Here is an 18723-nt window from a genome sequence, read left to right as displayed (position 1 = left end):
TGAAAGGAAAGGGCACTGGTCTTGCCATTAGGAGTCCTAGGTTCAAATCCTATTTGGCTCAGTCTAATCCTCATCAAATCACTTAACTACTCCAGCCTCATTTTCTCATCTGAACAACAGGGGCTGGGGAGAGCGGACATACCACCTGCTTAAAAGGTTGTTGAAAAGGTTAAATAAGATAAAGTGAATACAGTCATGCGTCGCTTAACAATGGGGATAAGCATTAGGCGACATCGTTGCTCTGCGAACATCATAAAGTGTACTCAGACAAACCTAGATGGTACAGCCTATACTACACATGTAGGCTACGTGGTACTAATCTTATGGGACCAGCGTCTACATGCAGTCCGTCGTTGACTGAAACCTCGTTACGTGGAGCATGACTGTATAAGTACTTTCTACATAGTAGGTACTCAATAATAGCTGAAAAAAACGCTAAAACATACTAAAAATCAGCGCTGACATTAAAAATAGGGAAAATGCTGACAGAAACAAAACATTTTCTGTAAGCGAGAGACTGCCTTGACCACCACTGCCAAAGTGCCCTTGGCTTTATACTCAAACTCTGAACACAGCTTCAAAAACTCTTATTAGGGATCACGATTGGAAGCTTTCAAAACCTGTTTTTTGGGGCTACATTTTTGTAAGGAACAAGAAATCTATTTTAACAAAGTCAGGGTGTCATTTAATTAAAAGGAACTTGAGCCAGGGAAGTCACTGGCTGAGATCAACCAAAGGTCCCATATTGCAGAGGTGTTCTCGCTGACATCCTGTCAGGGCTGGTCTATGTCAATGCTACAATCATAGAGAACTTCTCATGGCTTAAGAGGGAGCAACCTCGCCCCAAATCCCTAATAAGGAGGCTTAAAAAGCTATAGAGAAATGTCTCCTTCTGACACGCTGTATTCTCCTCAGCCTTATTACCATCTTCCTGGGTCAAGCCAAGCTCTGTATCCAGACCACAAGACCTTCCATTATGTGCCCCATCTCATTCTTCTCAGACCTCATCTCCTGACCTTCTTAAAATTTATGTCTCAGCAACACTGACTTTGCTTGGGAATTTGTGTGTGTGCTTGCGTGTGCATGCGCGTGATTGTTCCCTCTGCCTCCAAAGTCCTCCCTACTGGGACCAAACCTAACGTTTAGACCTGGCTACTTAAAGTGTGGTCCTGCAGCTCCAGCATCCCAGGGGCTTGCTAGAAAGGCGAAGTCTCAGGCCTGTCCGAGACCTAAGGAATCAGAATCTGCATTTTAATAAGATCCCTGATGACTGTGTGCACCTTAAAGTTGGAGAAGCTCTGCACTAAGACCCCGCTTCTTCCAGAAGCCCTCTTTGACAAACAGTAACTCCTGCCTCCCATCACGCCAGGGCAGACGCCCCTCTTCAGTGCTCCCAACCTTTTGCTCATCTCACTTATTATAGTGAAGCTTGCATATGCTTATCTGTTTATGTGTCTGTCTTCGGTCCAAAACTAGGGGCTCCCCACAGGCTGCAGACCATGCTATCCTTGTATCCCCCACTTTGTACAAGTCCTGGTATATGGTTGGAGCTTAAATAACGTAATCTGTCACAGCTAATAACTTCTAAAGTCCTTGTGATTTTAAACTTTAATAATTAATTTTAAATAACTAACTATAATAATTAATAGTTTTAATAACTTTAAATAGCTTGTTTAAATACTTTAAATAATAACTAGTAGTTTTAACAAACTTAATGACTAAAACTTTAATAGCTAACTCAGACACCGGTATGCTACTGGTAAGAGTATCACAGTTTAGGTTAATCACATCATACATTTGAATCCAGACACTTTGACTGTTGTTTAAATGTATTCATTTTTTAATATTTAAATTTTAAAATTTTATAAAATTAATTTTTTTTATAACACAAACTTTCAAACATACACAAAGTAGGAAAGAATAAGGAGCCCGTCACCAGCATCAACACATACTCACTTTTTTTTTTTACCATTCTTCTTTCATCCATTTCCCTCATCCCCACCCACTCACTCTTTGGGAAGCTAGACTGTTTTAAAACAAATCCCAGATATATCATTTCAATTACAAATATTTCAGTATGTATCATTAATTTAAAAGGACTTAAAAAAAATATATATATATAAAACCACCATACCATTATTGTACCTAATAAAATTAGCAGTGATTCCTTAATATAATCTAATACTCAGCCTGTATTCAAATTTCCCTAACTATTTTAAAGATTAATTTTTATATTGGGTTTGTAGAAACCAGGTGAATGTTTTATAGCAAACAAAAAATAGCTCTCAGAGATGACAAGGTAAATTTTCTTCAGACCCGTGGCCTTAGGCCCAAATTAGCTATGTGAAGAAAATAATATTTACCTTTAAATGTCATTTGCAGGTTCCTCTTCCCACTCACAACTAGATTATTTACTTTTAAAAAACTGTAGAAAACTTTTATAAACAAGCTGCAGGTAAAAAGCCATGCTCAGATTGATACAGGCCCGTCCCACAAAAGCAATGAAATAAAGGAGGATTAGAATGAGGATGATTATTTAACAAAAGAGAGATATGCAAAGGATGGATGTTAAGCCAAATGATTTCCCCCTCAATGGCCAAACCAACAGGATTTAGAGATTTAGAGGGTGGGATCTAGAGGGATGGTAAACTTGATGATGCTGGAATTTACTTTTAAAAATCTGTATTTCTTCTATCTGTAATAAGAACTCGGGGTTTCTGAGAAACATACTGGCAGAAGTGGTTTGAAGAGCAAAGCCAATTTCTTCAGAGTTGTTCTCCTTTTAACAGTAAGTTCTGATCCAGGCTCTACAGGTCAAGAGCACAGTTCAAATTTCTCTTTGCCCTTTTTTGAATCATACTTCATCTCGGCCGCCCTGCTTGTTTTAGCTCTCTATGTAACACGCTGAGGGGCAGAGATTCCGGTCTCCGCACAATGGCCCACCATTCAACCACATTCTGCTTTGTCCCTAAACATTCATTTCCCCCTGGCTCCTGCTGGGTCTGTTATATTCAGATATGAACTTTCCAGGAATCTGATCATGTCACAGGCCTTTTTCTGTATGACAAATTCAATGCTAATCGTGAATAGTGGGCTTCACACAGAGGGTTAGTATTATTCATGAAAATTATGACTCCACATCCAGAAATAGGGCAAAACTGGCCTAAAATAGGCAGGCTGTATCTCAATTGAGTCCACTAGGCAATTACCGAGGTCTCTTGCTGCAAATAGCACAGGAGTTTTTCTCAACTATGTTAATCAGACACACTAAAAGCACAATGTTCTGCCAGACTCAAGGTCTGAGGCTCGGCGTGATGGGGACCCTGGTGCCCACAGGACAAATGGAAGGGTTTATCAAAGAACCAAACCAGACACTCCCCCTCCCCTCCCAAACCAAGTACTCCCCAGTTTTCATTCCCAACTTCTGTACACCTCCCTACCCAGACCATTTCAAGGACAGTTTTAGAAACTCTGAGAGGGTTACCAAAGGGCCATAATAAAGGGAAATGATGTTTAATTTTCCTTTTTTGGAAGAGTGAGGCACATTCTGGCAAAAATTACGAATTAGAGGGGTATTAGATGGTTTGTACCATTTTGCTACAATTCTCTCTTCTGGAACTTAGTTTCAATGACCACATGAGTCAGCTCCCACCGGCCCAAATTATATTTTATAAATGCAAGTTGAGGATTATCTTTCCAAATAAAAGCACCCAGATTGAAATCCCCTGTTCGCCATTCCTGAGAGAATGACATAGGCTGGTACTAAAAGACTATCTTTGTGTAAAACAAATGGACCGAAGAAAATCTGCTTTCCTCTCCCCCTGCCCCTTTCTTCTTTACATAACTAGAGCCAAATGAGATGTTTTCCATTTTAAAAATTTGATTAAGCAGACTGAGCAAAAGCCCATTCTTCTGGTCTTCACTGTTTTCTCAGTTTGGGGATGGAATCAAGGCACACTCGGGTTGGAGGACAGTGAAGTGAGGGCCTAAATGCCAGGCAGAGGCGACATTTGGAAGTTTAACTTATGGAAGGTGAGCACGGGCCTGCAGCACCGCGTCAAGGGCTGCCCTTTCTCCTGGAGGCCTCAGAATGCAGACTGCTGAGTGGGCGTGAGTGAGAGGGTCCCAGGTCCCGGGGGAACATCCCTATCACTCTGCAGACACAGCCTTCTGACTTGAGGTGTGAGAAATGTGGCCGGGCAAGGAGCAGGTTTAAATAATAAGGAAAAAACAAGCCAAGCAGAATTATTATGAATGAGTTGTCCTTTTCTTCAGCTCTAGGAACTAAGAAACCCCACTCCTCTGGCATAATTAAAAAGGATATTATAAACACTACATTAGTAAATTCCTACACTGTACCATGTTTAGTTTCAGTTCCTGTGCTCTGAATCTTCCCAAAATATTTTCTACCTTGTTTTAAAGTATCTTCCTAAGATTCTCTGCCACACTACATATCCCCTGAAGGTCAGAGTATCTTTCTGCCTTTGTACCTTGCATATAGTAAATACTAAACATAGGAATGAACGCATGAAACACTTAGGAAACAGGCATTGCAGTAAAAAGCTAAAAAACTGGGTTTTTTGGTAATAGAGAGGAACAAGCTGTGTGTTATCATAAAAACAACAGAACATATCTTTATGTCAATGTGAGGAAAAGGACTATCGCATTGGCTTTGGAGGGTATCTAATTAGGTATTTACTGAATACCATTTTTTTTTTTAGGGGACATAGCATGTCAAATCCAAATAATAAATGGTATCATAACTTAGTTTCACTGTCTACAAAGGGGTTCGTCATTCATTCTAAAAACTTCATTCCCAAAAGTGCAAAGTACTTTTTTTTCTGGCCTGCTACTGAGCTGTTGCTGTCTCTATCCATGAAAGAATCAGCATGAGAAAATTAATAAGCAGGAATTCTGGTTGGGCTTATCCATCAAGGGAATGGGGTCCTGAGAGAACTGGACATCCGCGTTTCTGAAAAGCCTCAACAAGAGAAGTGAAAATCCCCAGCTCAGGAAGGCTGCTCCTTTCACCTGCTTCACAAAATCCACCAGCCTGAACTACCTGCCCTCCGCCACTCTGCACTCAAGGGTTCAGCATCCCGAAACTTCAGAGGGTGCATCAGTCTTACTCTGGCAAGCAGGTATCTCGCAGTACTTCCAGTAGACACCGTCCTCGTGCTCTGCCACGTAGCACCAGGGGCTCACATCTCCATCTGGGTTTCTGTTAGGGAAAAGGACACAACCAGTCACATTTCCCTTGCCTTAAGTCAACTGGCTCATTGTTTTTCAGTTTTACCAAAAGGTAATGCTTCTGTGTCATTTCTAATAATTGGTATCTATCTCAATGGCACCTTTTAGGAAGAAGAAAAAAATGATTAATACTATAAGAACACATTCATCCACTCCGACATATACTTCAGAGTTTAGGGGCGGTGGCCGGGGGAGTGAGCAAAGGCGAAAATATGTTTACACAAATTCAGTACAGCGTAACCGCGACAACTGACCACTGAACAAACCATGCCAAACAGCACTGGCGCCTGAAGCGTGAACAGTGGAGACGTCCACAGCTGAGAGAGCACATGCGGACAAGAATGCGAAAGGACGCAAACGGTCAGGATAGGGGTATGGTAACTACAGTCAAAGGCCCTAAAAATATGCAAACTCCCTTTACTCAGCAATTTCTCCTTTAGTACTTTATTCTAAGGAGATCTTTATGTATAAAGATGCTCATCGCAGCATTTTTATAATATTGAAAAATTAGAAACAACAAATACCCAACAACTAAGCACTGGTTAAATAAATACGTTATACCCATATAAGGGAATGCTAGGCAGCTAGTAAAAATGTGGTATAGAGACACATTTATTAATATGGAAAGATATTCACAATGTCTTGCTAGGTTTTCTTAAAAGGTAGTTCTAAAACACGATGGATGACACAATCCCATTATTTGAAAAGATGTATTTAAGGAAGGATATACACCAAATCCTTGAAAGTATTTATCTCTGGATGATGGGACTATTGGTAATTTTAATTTTTTTTTCTTTTTTGGATTCTATTTTCTTATTTCCTCTACAATGAACAACACTGTGTAATTTTTAAACAATAAAATAGAATTCACATAATCTAGACTCCACTGACAAGATTTCACCAGGATTAGGCTGATCCAACTCATGTCTGATTGAAATGGGTCTTATTTCTACCTCAAAATATTAACTTCTCAAGGGAATGCAGAAGAAAACTATGTTAAAGAGTTTCAGTTAGAACATGCAATCCTGTAATCCTGGTACCTACTTCTGATATTTCAATAATATTTTTAAAAGATTTATTTACATTTCTAAATGAGTGGCTTGGAATAAACGCCCTTTGGGATCTTTTTAACTCAGAGATGCCGTGACAATAAAGGGCATGACTGCTGAAATAGAGCAAAACATGGCAGAGGCTCCTGGACACAGAGCAAAGCCTTGCCTTTCTTCACTGCTTTCCAAGCTCCCTTTATTGAGACTCAGAACACTGGAAACCTGACACTCCGGTTAGGCCGGAAATGGGCATAAAGACCCTGCAGCCGAGCTTTGGAGCAACCCCTATCAGGCCTGGGAGGGATAAGCCTATTGTGCGGCCCAAAAGATAAGCCGCCTTGAAACACAAAGGGTCCTTTTATTTTTTTGTGCCCAAAGGCAGGTGCCAGCGCCAACTCTGTTCTTCCCAGTCTCCCTGCCTTCCCCTCTAATCCAGATATGTCGATCCCAGAGAAGTGCGTTCCCATCACTCCCCATCTCTCAGACATTTGAACTGTGATGGGTCTGGAAACATGGCACAAGACAAACATGGTGTCAGATGTCAGCTGAGAAATCAAAGCAGGAGAACGGGTACAAAGCTCTTCTTCAAACAGTATTTCACTGCCATCTTCCTCCCTCTATTCAGTGTTTAGCTTTGATGCAGTATTTGGTAAAGACCTTAGAAAACAACTGTTTATTAACAATGTCAAAACCACTCCGAAAGGCATCAGAATAGCTTAATAAAGAACAAGTACATTTGTCTTTGACTTCACCACAATGCTAAAACGAAAGGCCCGGGCTCTCTGACGTGATAATAATCTACAATTTCAGCCTCCCTTTGTTGAAGTGTAAACTGGTGGTTCAGGTCTGGTACATTCCTTCAAATCAAAGGAGACGGCTGCTGGCCGGGCTAAGGAAGAAGGCGGCTGCCCCTGGCTCTCACCGCTCTTTAACGCCTGTTTCCTGGTGCATTTCTGGGAGCCTATGGGTAGAAGTGGGAGCCAATCTATAAGGAAAGAAATTTGTCATATGAATTAAACCTCATTGGAAATTTAAAATTTACTTAAAGTCAGATTTAAAAACTAGAGCACTTCTGAGAAGACTTGCTTGATAGAAAACAACAGAATAATAAAATAAACCAAGAGCCCACTACTGAAAGATACTGTAGAGCCAGAAGATAAGTAATAATGTAAAAACAAACACTGGTTTCTCTTCCTAAACACTGTTCCCAACCCAACCCAACTATTTCTACGATTAGAAAAACTTAGGGGAAAGAAATAAACCAGAAATGGAGTAGGGTTAACTTTTTTAGTTATGCAAAAAACTGTTAGTGAACACATATAACTTTGAGAATGAAATGCAAAAGAACTACTTAATGAGGATTCGTAAGCAAAGTGTGAAGTAGCATATACATAAATTGTTACCTCTGGGAAGTGGAGCTGGGTCTGGAGGATTTGGGAAAGAGGTAAAATGGGGGACTTTATTTAAACAATATGGATCTGTAGGGTTTGAGAATCTTTTTTTGGAAAGCTTTTAATATTTTTATAATAATAAACTAAAAAACAGTGCAACAGCAACTATGGGGGAACAGCCAGTTGGCACAAATTAGGACAGAGGTGAAGGAAAGGCACATGCTAAAGGCATAGGGATAAATATAACGTGGATTACAGGCCTGGTGACTTCAAGACAACCTCATGGGTCCTAGAGCGTTAGCAAAGGTGTGTAAGGAGGGCAGAGGGTAAACAGTGTGGCACACGCAACGCAGGTACAACTATGTTGGCTCAGCTGAGTCAACAGTGCCGTGGGCGAACCCAGGACACAGTGTGTAGCTCCAAGCGTAGCTCAGTGATCACTCTTCCCTGTCCCAGCGGCTCAAGAGGCTGCCTTTGCACCTGTCCTAATAATAATTAAATTCAACAAATTGCTGAACCGTGAGTTACGTTACCAAGATCTTGGGTATAAACAGCTAAAATGTAGCTATAGCCAAAAGTACTTAGACTCTTTGCTCTGGTCCCTTTAAACCAGAGACTCTTAACTTGTTTTGGATCACAGATAACTTTGAGAATCTGATCAGAGCCATGGATCGTCTCCCCAGAAAATCGCAAGCACATATTTGAAGCACCATGGATTGCAGGTTAAGCGCCCCTGCTGGAGTCAGACAAGAGGTGAAGAGCAAAGAAACACCTTGGTCTATCGAAAGGAAGGAAACAGCACAAATCTGAGGGCTACAGCTGCTCTCAGAGCAAGGTTATCCGGGCTGGCAGGAGGTGCGATAACGCAGGGAAGCTTCCTTTGCTCAGAAACAGGGAGATTTGGGGCACAGATGGTGCTCTGCTTGACCACCACGTTCACAGCAGCTCAAGAAGCTGTGTATTGTCCATTGGTAGTAGGGCTAGCTAAGAAAACCCTCCCAAAGAGACATGTTAAGTGATCAGACAAGAAAGCAGAATTCTGAAAACCAGAACTTTGTATCAAAGCAACTCAAGTTGAAAAGAGTAGTAGATTATGTGTGTGTGTGTGTGCGTGCATGCGTGCACACAAGGTGTGGGAGAAAGATTTTTTAAAATAGTATCAAGAAAACCCTTCTGAGTTGGCCAAAAGGGAACAAAGAAGTTTTCCCTAGTTGTGAGCAAGGTTGGAAGGGCTTGGAAGAGGAGATGAGAGATTTTATTTTTAAAGTCCTGTGTGGTCCCATCTTACCTGCAATAGTTATGCTCGCCCAGGCCCCCCTCCCCGTGGGGGTATTTCAGAGTGTTGTACGGATGCTGGAAAGTCTCGTTCCAGAACAGACATGGCTTCCCGCCTTGTGGTGCTGTCCAGTTCTGCGTTCCCCTATAATCTGCACCATTGGCTGTGAAACATTCTAGGAGAAAGAAGAGACAGAGCAAACTAATTTTCTGGCAACATCTATAGTCTCCTCCCTCTCTGAGTGATGTTTTATTTGTTTTGTTTGGATCAAGCTGGAAGTGGATAGTGTCTTGCTAGATCCCGGACACAGCGAAGTTAACATTGGTAGGGCTGAGTAAATCTGAAACGAGGTACCCTCCAGATGCTAGCTAATCTTGGCATCAGCTTGTCTACAGACACATTTTCCCCTAAAGTATACAGATCCCAACTAGGATATAAACAGGGAGGTGAAATGTAGGGAAGCCTATGAAGTGAACCAGGAAACCCCCAAATCTGGGAACAGTTGGTAACAGCCATCCACGAGGAATTCTGGGTGCTCGGAGGGGGTCACCGCTCTCACCATGTCTCTGTGTGGTAACTGGAACCAGGTCACCAGCTGTAACTGAGCTCTCCCCTACAGTCTGAAAGGCTGCACTGACACTTGGATTTAATAAGACCATCGGATACAGCAATGCTTTGGAATCTCAATCATACAAGTCTGGGAATGACTCGCATTCCCTGGTAATGAAGAACAGTCCTCCCCACGCCGTTTAAGATAGAGGTGCAACAAAACAGTCAACAGGAGGGAGGAGGGGCTGAGCTGGCATCTTCTCTCACCTCTTTCTGAAATTTTTTCCTACAAGACACGTTGAACGTGGTCTCAGGTCCATTTACTAAAATGACAACATATTTGCAGGTGCAGCAATGTGCTTCTAAAATCTGCTTCTCAGACTTTGGGGGGATGGGAACTGAGGCTGATAGGATTTCCCCCCACATATTGCATGCATTAAACTCACAGAGGTTCATGAGAAAGGCACAGTACAAAGAGCAATTTTTAAAAATTAGCTTAGTTGAAACTGACAGATAGAAGCACTTCAAACACTTCTTTAAGATGTATCACCAGGAGCCTGACAATCTGGGGGAGTTACGCTAACATTCTTAGCTTTATTTCTTTCATTCTCCTGGCACGCACTGACCTGTGACTTCCGGTATGAAGGACTCTTAATGCCGTCTCCTGTTGCAGTGCATATGCCTACTCCAGCCTAAGCATGTGTACAACAGGAGCACATCTATATTCTGGAAGGTATTTCTCTTAATATTTAAAATCTATCCATAGACCGTCTCTCTTCCTGTACCCCGTTCCTACCACTATCTGGGCCCTGCGTTTTATCTGGAATAGCATGGTTTTATGGACAGCCAAAATACCCTAGAATGCCAGGCTGCAGAGAACACCCTAGCAATTCATCATGTGTGGCACAACATTCATATGTTATAATCAGTGAGACTCATCACATACCATAACGACAGACTCTCTACCAAGAGTCTGCATAAATAAAAACGTTCAAAGGTAACTGAGGAGGCATCTCAGTGCAGCACAAAATACACTGACCTGAGGCTAAGCTTCTCATCCTAGACCTGCTGCTGACCAGCTGCGCGACCTTGGACAAACCATCATCATCCACATCTCCAATAATGCTTACGTAGTGTTTTACTGTGTGCCAAACTCTAAGTGCTTAACAAATAACTCACCACCTACTCCGTCGGGAGGTCCCTTAATGTACTCATTTTACAGATGAGGCAAGTGGGGCACCTAACAGCATCCTACACTGCCTCTAATAGAACCCCTTCGGCATTATCCTTCTTTCCCCATCCTCTCTCCCACCCCGCTTCCCACTCACCAGCAAGTCCCGTTGACTCTCTTAAAATATACACCCTGAAACCACCCTCTCCTCTCTATCTTGGGTGCCACCACTTTAGACCCATTCACCATCAGAGAACAGTACAGCCTTGCTCAGGTCTCACAGCTTCCACTGTGGAGCTCCATTCTCCACACAGTGCTCAAAGTTCTCAGGAACACACAAGCACTGGGAACAAAACCCAAACCTTTCATCCTTGTCTGCAAAGCCTCTGTGATGTGGCCCCAGGCCCTCCCTCCCACCACACTCTGAGCTCCTCCCCTAGTCACTTGCTGTGCTCTAGTCACATGGGTCTGCTTTTAATTCTGTAAACACACCACACTATTTTCTGCCCAAAATATTCTTCCCCTAATACTTTCCATCGCAGACTAAATGTTACCTCCTCACAAAACCCTTCCCCACAATCTCCACTCCTATTTTTCTGCCCTTCATTTGTTTGCTTCATAGCACTTTTTATCACTAGGAATATACATGACCTGCTACAGAGAGACAAGGAGGGAGACAGAGCGACTCTGTGTGTGTGTGTGTGTGTGCATGCACATGCATGCCACACCAGAGCCCTATCCCAACCCCAGGGGCAGAGCGGGACCTGGGAACCTATATTTCTAAAAAGCTGCCCAGGTGATTCTTTTAAGTAATTAGGTTTAGAAACCACTAGACTAGATGATTCTAAGAACATCAAGCCAATCTTTGCCAATTGCTAAAATTTTAGTCGCTATGTGATAATACATCTTTTTCTCCTATCACAAGTGGTTGAGGGGTGGCCCAGGAGTCAGAAACGCAGGCCAACCAAGGGAAAGCCTTAGCAATAGAGAGCAACCTGCAGGGCGGTGCGGTCAGTGTTCCCAGAGGCTCAGATGACTTGCTGTGTAATACAAGAGAATGTGGCAGCCATCCACACTGTGTCAGTCCTCATGAATGGGGTGAGGTGGCATCGAGAGAGGGAACAGGAAAGTGTAGGCTTATTTACCTTAGTCTATTTCTCCCAGACCCAATCTTGTTCTCAGATACACTAGGGAAATTGAGGCAGTGTACTAGATTTTATGATTTTTTTTTAACAGACTTGCCCAGTGCATGCCAATTGTGGGAAAGAGCAAGAAAAACAAACTTGTTCTGAATTAAAGTTATGTGTGTGCATCCTGATGTCATCGGACTACCAGGGTGTGTACTAGGTAATGAGGACCCTACCTCCCTTATTTTCTGCGCTTATGAAACTGACATAACCTTTGGCTAGATAAGTAAGGAGTGGCTTAAACCAATAAAAAATAAAATATCACACAGCTAGCTGTATATTTACGTATTCAGTGAAAGAGAATGAGCAAAAGCAATAGACCTAATGTCTAGGATATTATTCATTAATTCATTCAACAAATATTTATTCAATACTTACTATGTGTCTGGCACTGTTCACAGCACTGGGGCTACAGTGGTGAATATTCTGCATTCATGGAGCTTACACGCTAACAGGAGAGACCCGCTCATAATAAACCAACCAAAATTAACATCAGATAGTGAGAAGCGCTATAAGGAAAAATGGAGTGAGGGGCTAGAGACCAAATGGTGGGGGTTCTCTTTTACATAAGGTGGGTTAGGAAAAGCCTGAAGAGGAAGAGACGTGTGAGCAGAGAGGTGGATGAAGGGAGGAAGCAAAACACATTAATGACGTGGGAAGAGCCCTACCGGCAGAGGGCACAGCAAATGCAAACCTCCTGCAAGCAGCAATGTGCTTGGCAGGTTTGGGGAACTATAGGGCAGCTCCTCTGACCTGTCTGGGGCAGGGCGAGCGCGCGGGGAAGGGTGGGTGGGAAATGAAGAGGAGGAGGCAGCAAGGCCAGGACATGTAAGGTCTTGAGTGTCATATAAATTAGATCATGGCTTTTGTTCTAAGTGTGAGGGGAAGCCATCGGAGGGTTTGAGCAGAGCAATGATACGATCTGACTCATCCTTTACCAGAACTGTCTAGCGGAGTGGAGGAAGAAGTGTAGAGGCGAGAACTCGGCAGGGAGACCAGGTAGGTGGTTACCGCAGAAGGACGGGTTACAAAGAAGGATGAGCTGGACCAAGCTGGTACTTGAAGGGGGGTGAGAAGTGGCTGGATTCTGGTTGTATTTTGAAGGTAGAGCCCAAAGTATTTGCTCGGGGTTTGAACACAGGGCCTGAGAGAAAAGAGGAGTGAGGTACAATATCAAGGATTTGAGCCTGAGCAACTGGGTGAGTGGTGATGCCACTTACTACAATGGGGAGGACCCAAGAGGGGCACATAGCTTGGGGTGGAATCAAGGGTTTGGTTTTGGATGGGTTAAGTTTGAGACACCTTTCAGAAAACTGGATGGAGCCATAGACTAAGCAGATGGGTAGATGAGCCTAGAGCTGAGGAAAGGGGCCCAGACTAGAGCTAGAAATGTGGCAGTAACAGCATTGACGTGTCGAGAGAACAGGATTACCGTGTGTGGAGAGAGAAGACATCTGGGGCTGAGCCCTGGGGCCCTCCAACATTTCAGGCTTGGAAAGAGGAGGGCCTGGCCATGATGACTGAGAAAGTGCAGCCTGGGAGGTAGGAGACAAGCTAAGAAAGTGTATGGGTCTTGGAAGTCAAGGAGCTGGTGTTTCAAGAAGGAAGGAGTAATAAACTGTGAAAACTGAAGAAACTTTATCTCCTCTCTGCCTTCTCTAGCTAGATCCCAATTACTTTACAGAATTCATCTCTGACCCTACCTCTCCATTGGAAAACTCCAAATCTTTTGTTTTTGGGATTTAATGAAAACAGCCCTTACATTAAACATAAGCCTGACAGAAAACTTAGTAAGACAGCAGAAAACTTCCATGGTAGAAACTTCCAAGGCCGGCATCAAAGCACTCAGAGGATTAATTCTACTTTTCTAAGTTAGTAATTCTTTATCCTTTTCCCCCATCAAAAAATCCTCCAAAGTATGGCATATGGCCTTTATTTTAAAAATTGGAGATGCTAATTTTATTGAAATTCCCTTGAGATAAGTGGAATCACATTAGGTATACAAATCCTCAGTTGAGAATCTTGAGCAAATGGTTTTGTGCAGACAGACCGTTTTCTGCAGGACCTGCTCCCATGCGAAGGCATGGGGCTCATTCCCATGGTATAAGATCTGAGAGCAAAAGCTGTACGTGGGTGAAAGCTCAATACTCCTTCATTGCTAAGGAAAGCTAGCTGGAGTTTTGGCTCATAAAACTATTCTTGTTCATTACACCTGGGATTTAGAAGGGTTGGGTATAAAGAAAAGACTGATGTACTTGATAGCATATATATTTTAAACTTTGATATTTATACCTCAAAATCCATAGGCTCTCACATACTCACACGCCGTATGTGAAATTATTTGAAGATTTCAATTAATTTAGAGGCATGACCTGTAGAAGACTTAGAAACATTTCCAAATATATTTTCCACATTACAGTTCTCAAAGTCTGTCTACCTAATGATTTAATGGGCAACCATTTAACGGTTTACTAATTGCACACACCGGAACGGAGAGTTGCAGCTTGCACCTCGTAAAGGGACAATGGTTACAGAGCAGTGAAGAGGCCTGGACTTGCACTGACATGGCTGGCTGACTGCAAAGGTTAGCATCACCTCTCTGTCAGGACAGAAACGAGCTCATAGTCAGGGAAGAACACTGACCAGCGAGAGCCCTGCTCTGCTCTGACTTGGCCGCTCTCTGCTGTCTTCGAGCACAGCACATCCTTTTTGCAGCTCAAGTTTCTTTATCTCTGAAATGAGGCAGGTTGAGTAGATCAGGAGTCCTAAGCATTTTAGGTACACACACAGACCCCTTGGAGAACTGGTTGAAAGGAAAGGACCTACTCCCCAGAGAAATATCACACACACGACATTTTACAATTTCAGAAGAGTTCATGGAGCCCCTGAAGTCTTCTCTGTAGCCCAAGATCCATTAACTCTAAGTTAAGGGCCCCCTGAATAAGTGATATCTACAGAACACACACACACACAGACATACACACAACACAAAGAGAACTTTACAGGATTGAGGATTTCATTAAAGGGTTAGGACATAGTTTAAATCAAACACTTCTTCTGCACAGAAAACTTCTAGCAACAATGTGGGACAGTGTGGAAAGTGCATGTTAAGGGCTGGAATCAGACCTCGGCTGTGTGGTTTACAAGCTACAGGCACTCAGCTAACCTCTTTGAGCCTCAGTTTCTTTACTTGTAAAATGGGGGATTAAATTATCTTCAGCTCAGGGCAACTAGAAGAATGTGCAATTCCAGGATGTGCAAGTAAAATGCCTAGCACACAGTAGGTGCCCAATAAATTATTATTATGTAATTATAAAGTCTTAAAAATAATCAAACTTTATTAGAAATTCGAAAGTGTTATAACCATCACGATCACGTAGTTTATTCCGGTCCATAAAAATACTTAGTGATAAAAGGCAAGATAACATGAATGACAGGCACGTCACTCTACTGCACTTCTGTTTACAGTTATCAGGTTACATTATGATAGAAAAAATATATATGGTTTGAACCCCATGTTGAATCCTAGCATTCAATAAGTAAGAGGTAAGAAAAAAATGTGTAATGGAGAAAACAGGTTTTTCCTAATCAAAATTTCAATTGTAAATGTGATGAAACACATCTTTGTTTATACATGTTACTAAAATCACATAATTCAATATTTGTACTTATTATAAGTAAGGACAATGCCAAGTTAATAGAGTCCCAAGCAATTTAACTCTGCCAGCTTGTATGAGTACTACATTTTTAAAGTTCGTGTTTAAATTGTAACGAAGTGTTCGTTTATAATAATTAAAATGACACATATGAGATAGTGGGAGGAAAGCAGCAGTTAAAAAAGACCTTCTATTCCTTGATAAGATATAATAAAGTCAGTGGGGCTCCACAACTAGGCCATTCCTGATTACACTATTTGTCTGAAACCACACTATTGAGAAATAGAATATTTTTCTCATATTGAGTCTAGAATATTCCTGGTTTTCTGGTAGAATTACTAGTTGGATCACTATACGTGATGTTTGTGAGAGCCACTGTTTTAAGTCTCTGTTCTACATAAGACCACACAACATCTCTATTGATCCTATGTTGGAAGAATCTGGCTGGTTTTGGCCTAGTTTGGAATCAAGATGAACCGATAAACATTAAATTCAATTAAAATAAGATGGAAGGAAACACTTTCCAACACGAATATCTTCTGTTCTTTTAAAGATGTCTATAAAATTTGGTAGGTGGGTAGATTATAAAAATACAAGGCTTAGGTAGGAAAATATTTTAATATTTAGAGGGCAACACAATGGCGTTGTCAAATGTCTGCACAACACATCTGGAACTCATGGGTACATCTTCACAGCCTATGCTCCTGGGCAAAATCACCTCTTGCCTTGAGACACTCAAAAGCACTACACGAATGCTTATTTCAGTTGTGTGGAACCTGTAAGGAAAGAGACACATGGCTCTCGGAAGGCAGTCGTTCCCAACTTTTCCCCCACTTCAACAGGGCTGAGGCTATGCTAAGACACTCTCCCGTCTTTAATAACGGCTCCCCAGGGGCCAGCGCATGACCGAGTAGTTAAGTTCCTGCGCTCCGCTTTGGTGGCCCAGGGTTTCGCTGGTTCAGATCCTGGGCATGGACCTAGCACGGCTCATCAGGCCATGCCACATGCCACAACTAGAAGGACCTGCAACTAGAACATACAACTATGTAGTGGGGGGCTTTGGGGAGAAGAAGAAGAAAAAAAAGAAGATTGGCAACAAATATTAGCTCAGGTGGCAATCCTTAAAAAAAATAAAGAATAAATTTTAAAAAATGGCTCCCCAAGAAAAATGATATATGGAGGAAGGTGATTATATGGAGGAATGTTCTCAGGTCTAATTAGAGAGAGGATAACTGGGGAGGATGGGGGTTGCATCTTCTATACACATAGTACATACAGAGAGTGCCTGGAATAGAGAGGAAACGGCACCAGTAGCCGACACTGTGTGGTTTGAGTAAATCACCTGGACACTCTGAGTCTCTGTTTCTTCATCTGTGAAATGAGGGGATTTCAGCCAGGTGGTCTCAATGCCCCTTCACTCTAAACTCTAATTTCAAGATTCTACCAAAATGGAACTGAGGTTCAAAAGTCTAGGGTGACATGACTGGAAAGAACTGATGGCTAAAAATCTCTTCCAGGCTTAAAATTCTCAAATTCTACCTGTTTCTCTAATGGAAGTGAGAATTCTACCATAAAAAATACCTCACCTCCTATGGGGGCCCTCCCTCTGAAGAGGCACTTGAGCACTGTTTTTGCTTAGAAGAAACTACATCTTCGGGGCAGGCCTATGGCGCAGCAGTTAAGTGCACACGTTCTGCTTCAGTGGCCCTGGGTTTGCCGGTTCGGATCCCGGGTGCAGACATGGCACTACTTGGCACACCATGCTATGGCAGGCGTCCCACATATAAAGTAGAGGAAGATGGGCATGGATGTTAGCTCAGAGCCAGTCTTCCCCAGCAAAAAGAGGAGGACTGGTGGCAGATGTTAGCTCAGGGCCGATCTTCCTCAAAAAATTTTTTTTAAAAAATAAAAAAAACACTAGATCTTCAACAAATAAATTGAAAGGAAAAAAGAAAAAGCGGGGAAACCTATAGGTTAATAGAAACCTAACAGTCACATCACCTAAACGTATCTTTCTTAGATCCCCATTTGAACTAAAAACACACTGATGAGACAACCAGGAAATCTGAACACAGATTACTGACTGGATATTTTACGATATTAAGGAATTATTGTTAATTTTTCTAGGTGTGATCATGCTAGTGTTACTGTTACCATGCTTTTGAAAAGAGTTCTTACCATTTAGAGATACAAACAGAAATATTTACAGATGAGATGATATGATATCTGAGATTTGTTACAAAATAATCTAGTTGGGGGAAGGAAAGAGGCACAAATGAAATAATATTGGCCATGGTTGATAATTGTGGAAGCTGGGCAATTTCCTTATAATCTTCTATTCTGCATGTATTCTAAATTTCCCATAATAAACTTTTTTTAAAGGACATCTTGAAAATAGCTACTAACGTGTTGCTTTACAATTAATCTACCTTAGTTTCTTTTCAAGAACTACAAACAGCTTATAAACTTAATCAGCCATAAATTCAGTCATCTAAAATCAAGAGAGACACTCACGTATCTTGTTCTCGGACTACGTATTAACAGTTCAAATGACCAGAGAACAAGCTGCACTTTTGCCAAAGTATAATTACCACAAAAATAATCCCTGTGATTTCTTTATCAGTAGTTTCTTCATTAAAATATCTTTTAGATCTTCCTTTTCATTCAAGGAAGCAGTGTCTTTAAAAACAGTAACAGAAGAAAAGGCCGTGCCTCTCAAAGTTATTTTAACAAAAGAGTTTATACTTTTGGAAGGGGGCTTGAGGTCTTCTATTTGAATCTCCAGTTTATCCATCCCGATTAACAGATGCAATACTTAATTACTTAAAAGACGATTCCAAGAACAACTGAACCTATAGCAAGCATAGTAAGCATAGGCCAGAGGTTAAAATTCAGAAGACCGATGAAAGCACTTCAGAGAGGGGTCTTTATTATTTGCTATATAAAAATTTGAGGGGCCGGCCCGGTGGCGCAGCAGTTGGGTGCCCACGTTCCGCTTCTCAGCGGCCCGGGGTTCGCCGGTTGGGATCCCGGGTGCGGACATGGCACCGTTTGCCACGACATGCTGTGGTGGGCGTCCCACATATAAAGTAGAGGAGGATGGGCACGGGTGTTGGCTCAGGGCCAGGATTCCTCAGCAAAAAGAGGAGGATTGGCAGTAGTTAGCACAGCGCTAATCTTCCTCGGGGGGGGGG

General features: G+C 42.1%; 1 protein-coding gene across 3 annotated transcripts in view; it reads right to left on the bottom strand.

Annotated features, from left to right (window-relative positions):
* Window positions 1–18723, bottom strand: part of KREMEN1 (kringle containing transmembrane protein 1) — a 65445-nt gene that overhangs the window by 36324 nt on the left and 10398 nt on the right. For all 3 annotated transcript variants that reach the window (XM_046639167.1, XM_046639168.1, XM_046639169.1), the window contains exons 2-3: window positions 8979–9141; window positions 5130–5221 (exon numbers count right to left, since the gene is read on the bottom strand). In XM_046639167.1, the coding sequence (XP_046495123.1) occupies window positions 5130–5221; window positions 8979–9141 (255 nt within the window). The remainder of the gene's footprint in view (window positions 1–5129; window positions 5222–8978; window positions 9142–18723) is intronic.

Source organism: Equus quagga, chromosome 15 (genome assembly GCF_021613505.1).
Source record: "Equus quagga isolate Etosha38 chromosome 15, UCLA_HA_Equagga_1.0, whole genome shotgun sequence".
Lineage (NCBI taxonomy): Eukaryota > Metazoa > Chordata > Mammalia > Perissodactyla > Equidae > Equus > Equus quagga.
The sequence above is the reverse complement of the archived record's forward strand: the minus strand, read 5'-3'. Positions and strand labels throughout refer to the sequence as shown.